Raw genomic sequence first — 8,233 nt, 5'->3', positions numbered from 1 at the left:
ATAATTGGATTAACTTAGTCAATTGTCTTTCTTTAACCTTTTAACCGCCCGACTTCAGAACAGTTGGCGTTTCCCTAGCGCCCGGCACAGTGAATCGAAAATTAAATACCTAAAAGAAAGAGGGATGTGCAATACTTAACTTTGTGATGTCATGTCGATATTTCGTTTTAACATAGGCGAATAGTTCAGAACTTCTTAATTCATAATCAGCATAATTCAAGCTGGTCTCATAGTTCCTAATTTAACATTAAAAGAATAGGTTTAAGTATAGAAGTAGGTATATATTTCAGAATAAAATGTACAAATAAATTAATAAAAACATCTCTCACACTATAACATCGCTGTATATAGACAGTACAGATAATACGTAGGTATTTTTTAATTTTATGAATTAGACCTTGTAGACTGCAGAGAAGGTGATGGTAAAATTTCTTCACGGCTTGAAAACGTAAATGTAATTAGATCGACGATAAGTAATACTGTATTTATCATAGGCAGAACACCGTTAAGAGCAAGAGAAGGTTGTTTGTCAGTTATCCCAGAACCTTTCAATTCTTTAAATACTGTGAATGATAATGAAATTTGGACAACACAACAAGATACTAACGCGTAAATATGGAAAAACCAAGAGGCGTATGCTTGTCGTAGAGATCCTAGTATGAAAATAGATATAACAATATAGGTAACCATAATAGCTGATGGTGCTATAAGCGCATGGGACATGGTCAATGTGGGCGTAGCTCTCTCGTTGATTAGATTTCCCGTGTTTATCACCAACGTCAATATCCTTATTTTTAATGAGCAACCTTCAACGCTCATGAAAATGTCAGTGCTGGTACTATCGTCTCCCTTCATGTGTTTATTTTAAATGTTTGAATAAGGCAGTAAAAACTTGACAAAATTTTTATTCTTGTATAATAGTATTTGCGATTATGTTAAAATTCAAGTGTAAATACTGTCAAACCCTTAGTCAAACCACTGATAAGGTAAAACCATAAATAAAACTCACTTTACCAATAAGATTATAGTTTACTTAGTTTCTAGTAGTTAATCTGGGCTAGCAATAAACATGTTAAATTTAGCCCATGTTTCATTGTAAAGATCAAATGGCAAAATAATTCATAAATCAGTTCGGTAGTTCTTGAGTTCATTCCTAACGTACAAAAGTAAGTAATAACATTTTTTATTTATAATATTAATGCAGATTGATCTTTGTTTACCCTGCTAATGTTTAGCTTACTTATTCTAACGCAGCCGTAGAAGTTCTTGCTACTACAGTATTTACGTGTTCGTTCAGTCCTTTTCGATGCAAATTTTCGTTCAACATCTTCGTGAAATATTAGGAAATGAAACAACTTTTTTATTATTCAACACTTTTATTAAAATCGTTTTCGTAATAACTTAAAAACTCAAAAATTGAAAACACTACTCATCAATAAATACTTAAATACTAATTTGTATGCGTGGAATATTATACACTAGTTTCATAAATTAATTATAATAGCGAATTACGATTGGCCCCATTAGAGCATAAAATTATTATTGAGAAACACTTTAACTTTACTGTGTACAAGTAAATTGGACACACTGCTAATAATAATAACTGGAAGTGCCAGCATAAATGGCACTTATTAGCAAGAAGAGACTAGATTAAAGCTTCTTTGAAATTTCTTGTGATATTTACACATTTTGAGAGCACCCCTTAAATTTCTTGTCATCATCTAATATCAATATCATAAAGCTGTCTCTAATGTACTTGGCGATGTTTTTCCTCTTTCTGGTGAAGCTTTGCTCCTCGTTACGGGTTGTGGTCGCATAAAGGATGTCAATGCTGGGGGAGATAATTTTGGAGACGAGTTGAAAAATTCTGCTCTCTTTGCCTGTAAAATTTCTGATCTAGATAGCCCTTGTGACATTGTACATTCACTCGCCAACGGAAATACACCTTGACTAACCGTATCAGAATTGGCTATCTCTGTATTTTGGTTCGATGGTTCGCTTATAGGAATTAGATTTCTACGCGCCCCGAAATGTTGATTAGTAACTATAGGAACTGTATTAGATGGTGGGCTGAAAGGAGATGTATCGCGTTTTTCACCTGAACTGTTAGAATTATTTTCATCTTCATTATGTGCCTCTGGTATAGGTGTAGATAAAACGTCAGATCTAGGACTTGAAAATCTCCACTGCGATTTTGGCGAAAGTAGTATTTTTGGTGCATTTTTATGATCCTTTAACAAAGCATTGGTTCTTCCAGGTGATAGTGGTTGATTTGATTTCATCATCTTCCTCTGCGCGTATATTTTTGGAGACGAACTGAGATCAATAATATTAATCTGTGACCTGTGCCCAGGCGGAGTAACGGGAGCCTGGATTTTTTCTTTTGATATTTTTAATTGCTCTACTGCTGATAATTTATTGGACTTGTTTTGAGGGCTTAATGTGTTTAATTTTACGCTATGCTGAAGCAAAAGCTTTTTAAAATCTAACCTTGAAGTTTGTTGTATAGGCCCATAACGATCAGCGCATGTGGTTTCTTGCTTTTGAATACCAAATGTATTGGGAAGTCCACTATATTTGTCAGCAGGAGACCATGACATTCTATTTTTTGGTTCCCCTAAATATCCAGTTTCTGGATGTCGTTGCGAAGTTTTGGTATATAAGGATGTCTCGGAACTAACTGGCGATAAACTTGCTGTCGAAAGTGCTGGTGAATCAACTCTATCAGGTACTTCCTTTATATTTAATTTCTTTTTACTTTTGTGTATTACAGCGTACAACTCTTCGTTAGTCATTGTGGATTTCACCGGAGACACGAGTTTAGACGTTAAATCAACAATATTTTCTTTTGTGGTAGGCGTAGACGACTTGAAGGTTGAAGATGTTCGAGGATCTATTGGTGATATCCTTATCGACGGATCATGTATTAATGTAGAATTTTTTTTAGTGTTCGATTCTGTTTTAGTGACAGAATCTGTGGGATATTTAGGGTATTGCAGAGTTTTTGGGTACAATAAATCCGCCTTCAAGTTTTGCTGCTCAGTTGTGTTCCGCTTTGGTAGAGTCCAAAATTTAGGATTTGAGTTCTCGGTCACATAATTATTTCTACCTTCATATCTCCCATTTACATGAGCTATGTTGTTATGTCGCTGTTTATTGGGAAGCGAATTAATATCTATTTTTGGCCCGGTATTTCTTACAATATTTTCTTGTCCGTTGAGCAAAGTTTTGTCAGCATTGGAATGTAGATAGTCTGAAAAAATAAATATTTTATTAATTTTTTTACAATATAATATAATGTAATGACTCCTTAGCTCTACATTTAGTTTTTTTTGGTTTGTTTCATACTTTTTACATTTAAAAGCTTGCAAAAATACAATACAGATACGCAGAATATCACGCCAGAGGCCAAGCTTGCTGTACAATGCAGTGCATAAGGAATATTATTCTTTAAGTCGTCTATCTACGTTAGACAAATGATAATACATGTATCTTTTAATATAGCCCATATAAAATATTGCATATTAATAACGTAAATCATCATATTATTTCAAGTACATATCTTAAATATAATATTGTGCAAAAAAGTTTTCTAATGTTTAGTATCACTAGACATATTACTTTTACGATTGTAAGTTAATTTTATAAAATTAGAGACTATATACAGTAGCGCATTACAAGTGCATGGTATTATATTCTTATTCTAGAAATACTCTTTTTACATTACATAATATACATATATTGTTAGTAAGAATGTGTTATCATTAAATTATAATAAATGTTAGGTGTGGTTATATAATATATATTAAATTTGCTTGTATAAGGAAATTCAAGTAAAGTTAGTCCAGAAGCCAAAATATACCGACGAGCCAATAAATTAACGCATGCCAAAAAGCAACAAAATCTTTACCTTCGAAGATCTCGATGTTAAAATGGAAACCATTTGAAGCGGTCCTGTCGACTGTGCAAAAGCGATGTTTTTAGATCATTTTGGGAAAATAATTAATTTTCTGACTGAAAACATCCCTTTTCTAGGGTGTACATTGTAGTGTATTTAATTAGTGTTGTTAAGTGTTGAAATATTATTTGTGTAGGATTTGATTGCATTATGTTATTTACAATTTAAATCACGAAGATTTATTAAAAAAATTATAAACATAATTTTTATATAAACATTGAAAACATTTTTCACCATAATAGAAATACTTTATTAATAGAACTTCAAAAGCATTGTGCATGTGATGATGAATGCGGTGAGGGTGATAGAAGGAGTGAAAATAAATGAAAAGTGCAATTATTAATATATTTTCTATTAAAACATTAATTATTTACAAAACACAAACATACAGAATATCACACCATGCACTTACAAACAGACGTAAGAACACATAAGCTGGGCATATTACGGCGAAGGGCGCCATGCAATATTTTATTTTAGTTATAAATCTTTTATCTAAACTTTTCACTTCAAAAACATTTTCTCATGATATAAACTCTAATTACCACAAAATTAACATTGTAAACATGGCAAGGAAGACGAATTTATTATTATTATTAAACTAGGACGGATCAATTTAATAACCTACTCTAATATATTAACTATGAAAAAAAAAAACAAAATAATTTCATTTTATTTGAATAGTAAGCGTACTTTAAGGCAGGTAACTGCTGAATGCTCACCATGTAAATATTACCATATTTCTGTTCCATAATCAGATTCTGATAGTGACAATATTCGTGCTCTATGTGAAGTTGAATCGATGGGTAGAGTAACTTTACTGGGTGATAGCGGACAAGCGGGCGGAGAGTGCAACACACAAATATTATCAGGATCAGAGTCTAATATGGCTGTTAACATATCTAAGGCGGTATCGCTATTATCAGAAATCAAAGCCATAGAATGTCTTTTAGGCATGGGAGTCGTCATTGGACTGAAAGTAAGTGCCTTCAATTCTTTTTCGAAATTATTGTGATCAATACATTCATTTTGAACATTACACTCACAAATATTAAGACCATCAAAGACATTCTTATGGTTTGCTTTAGGGGAAACTGTAATTGGATAATTTATTTGCTCTCGTAGCAAATCAGCGGTTATTTCAGCCTGAATCATTTCTAATGAGTTCACTTTTTTGGCATTCGCACTAAAACTATCTAGTTTTAAAAGTTTTTTAAGTGGCATTAAAGGCGAATTTGCTAACTTGTAACTATCACTACGTTTTATTTTGCTATTTGATTTAGAACATTCAAATAATTCATCATTAGTCTTATTTGTAAATAATCTCATTACTTCTGCTACTTTTTTACTGCCTAACTTATTTAAATCATTGCCACATTTTGATTTAATCATAGGGGTTTGAAAGTTAGGAACGAATGGAATGATATCTTCACCAATACTGGGGGATCGTTCAATGCTTCCTAAGTCATGACACACATTATCGATCGATAAATCTGAATATATATTCTTACCTGTTGTATCATCTTTCGTTGGTGATAAGCCGACACCCTCTGCATCGTGTATGTTTACATATGCTCCAGTTCTTGTGATGGCTTCAACGATTCGTGGCAAGTCTGAATTTTTAGTTGGTACCGTCATTGGAGGGTTATTGGCAAGAGTTGGCGTTTCTGTTACTGGGGTAGCAGTGATTATAGTACTTGGTTTTGGTGGTGGCAAGGTTATGAACTCTGTTGTAACAGCTCCATGCGGTTGCAGAGGAGCTTTAATAATCATCTTTCCTAATTGTGGTGACGTCGGTTTACTGGATGGAGAAGGTGGTTCATAAGGAAAATCTATTTCATCTGTTACTGTAATAACATCCGCGTTTTCGCGTTTAATGACTGTCGTTGTAGGCGATATTTCTTGTACAAATGGACCTGGCTCAAAAGTGGTATGTGCTCCTTTTCTTCTCTTTAACGTGTCTGAGGAATAAATGACTTTACCTTGTGAATCTAAAGTGACTTTGGCACCCCTCATTTGCATTCCTTCCATCGCGGCTAATTGTTTTTCTTCTAAGCCATGATCCAAATAGTCCTTGCTTCCAGTTAAACAATTAGGGAGCTCATTTAATGAAACATACTCAGTTTCTGGTTTTCCAGACAATACCGACTGCAGATTTTTTCCGATAATGTCATTATTAACATAGCTACCTCTGTTAAGGCAAGTTTTCTGGTTATTGTTTTTGACATCAGCTATAGTAACGTAATCTCCGGTATCTAGGAAGTCTTCAAAATGATTATCTTCTTCTTTCATGATTGGCGACTTTTTATTTGACAATTTATGTGGCAAAACACCTTTTAGCTTACACATAAAACTATTGAACGGCTGCAATGATGATTTAAGATGGCTTTGCGGTTTGTTGTTTTTAACCGTCTCATTGGTTTTAGGGTCTGTTTGTTTTTCAGTCGAAGGTAAATCTAACTTAGGTCGAGTCTGGAATTTATTCGTGTGATCATTAGGGTTTTCATAGTGTTGCTGTTTGTTTGAATCTTTATGGTTTACATCACTCTCATCGTCTGAATTTGTAGGGGTAATGACACACATAGATGGAATTCTCGAGCTGTTAATAGTAGTTTTATACCTGATTCGTTCTATTCTGTCAGTACCTTCTAGATCGGACGATTCAGAATAATCTTGCTCAGAGAGGCTATTTTTACCATGAGCACTTGATACAGAATCTTCAATTGGAGAGCTCGAAGTATTGTGACCAGAATCTGGAGAACTAGTTCCTGTGCTCTTTTTTGCACATTCCAATTCAGTTTCTGTATGTACTTCTGCAACTGCGGTTATCTCACGATGATTTCCCATATTTCTTGTATTAGGCATTGAAGGATTAGAGACAGTATTAATTTCTGGCGATGATTGATTATAAATATGTTTATCTGCATATGATCGCATTGCATTGTAACGCAAACTGCTATAAGGAGACTTACTAAAGTTAGACCCTCTATCTAAACTGGCATTTGCACTATGAATATTATTGCCTCTATTACGATTTATTTTAGTTAGTGAACTTTTACGTTCAGGTACTGTTGGACCTATCGCTAAAGATCTATCACTTCCAGCTGCCATTAATGTCGTACATACCGTTCCAGCAGAACTTGTCGTAGTACTTGTTGAACCTTTTCCAAATAATTCATATTCATTTTCGGCTGTTAGGTTTTGGCTATTGGAAGAGTTAGAAGATAAAGCAGTCGAGGTATGTAAAGGAGTACTAGGGGATATTTCTTCTTCTTTTAGCGTTTTAAGTCCAGAATCCATATGGAAAGATGTATAATAGCCTTCGGTGTCACAAGAAAATTCAGAGCTAGTTTCTAGATCTTCATGTAAGTCATGAATAATATCAGGCGTAAGAGTGCCTTCGCTAGTGACACTACCAGAACCTGAAGTATTGAGAAATCTTCTTCTACTAATAATTGAGCTAGGTGGACCGTGATGAAAATTAAGCGAGTTATTTGACGTTGCCGCGGAAGTTGTACTTTTCGGTGGAACGGTTGTAGTCGTTATTTCAGATCCTATACTAGTTCGACCTGATTCAGAACTTGCAGACCAGTTTCCACTTGACGAGTGAGGTTCTTCTTTATTAACAGCCGTTCGCCTCAATCTGCGCTGAGTAGATGTACCTCTCAATTTAACTCCACTATTAATAGTTGCTGTTGGTGGTACATTAGCTGGTACACCGATACTCTTTTCAGATGATGAATAAGATGCACATCTTTGATGCGTTCTTCGGTCTTCATCACTAGAACGTTTCTTTCGCATTGTGACTGTCGTTTCGGGTACATCTTCTGTTGCAGATGGAGATATAGATTCTCTGCTCTTCTCAATTTTAGATGTATCTCTGAAACTATCTCTACTGGCACTTGGAGATCTTCCGATCAATTTAAGTCTGTTCTTCCCCCATTGCTTCAAGCTATTAAAATGACCTTTCTTTATAATTGGGTCTATGGGACTTTTCTTAAGTAGATCGCTTGATCGTGATCTTATTACAATGCTATCTTCAACATCTTCAGAAGCCTCAGCATTTGGTGTATCACTATGATAAAACAAACCAAGCAAAGCATTAGTCACACGCTAAAGGCAATTTATGAGTAAGATCTTTAAAGCACTCTGCTTAGTCTTGTAACAGCTGAATTCTTTAAAGATAAAATTGATTATTATAATTCTAATGAATTTGGCAATTTTGCTGTTATAATTAATGCACAATTTTTAACTGTGGTATTTAATTTGTTAAAC

The 8,233-nt window shown here is 34.2% G+C and overlaps 1 protein-coding gene across 1 annotated transcript in view; it reads right to left on the bottom strand.

The window, feature by feature from the left end:
• Positions 1-1,362: 1,362 nt before the first annotated feature.
• Positions 1,363-8,233, bottom strand: part of LOC123693051 — a 56,344-nt gene continuing 49,473 nt past the window's right edge. The window contains exons 6-7 of the mRNA XM_045637960.1: positions 5,470-8,033; positions 1,363-3,253 (exon numbers count right to left, since the gene is read on the bottom strand). Coding sequence (XP_045493916.1) covers positions 1,734-3,253; positions 5,470-8,033 — 4,084 coding nt within the window. The 3' untranslated portion in view covers positions 1,363-1,733. The remainder of the gene's footprint in view (positions 3,254-5,469; positions 8,034-8,233) is intronic.

This window comes from Colias croceus, chromosome 7 (assembly GCF_905220415.1).
Source record: "Colias croceus chromosome 7, ilColCroc2.1".
NCBI classification, from domain to species: Eukaryota; Metazoa; Arthropoda; class Insecta; order Lepidoptera; family Pieridae; genus Colias; species Colias croceus.
Note: the sequence above shows the minus strand (reverse complement) of the source record. Positions and strands in the feature narration are given on the sequence as shown.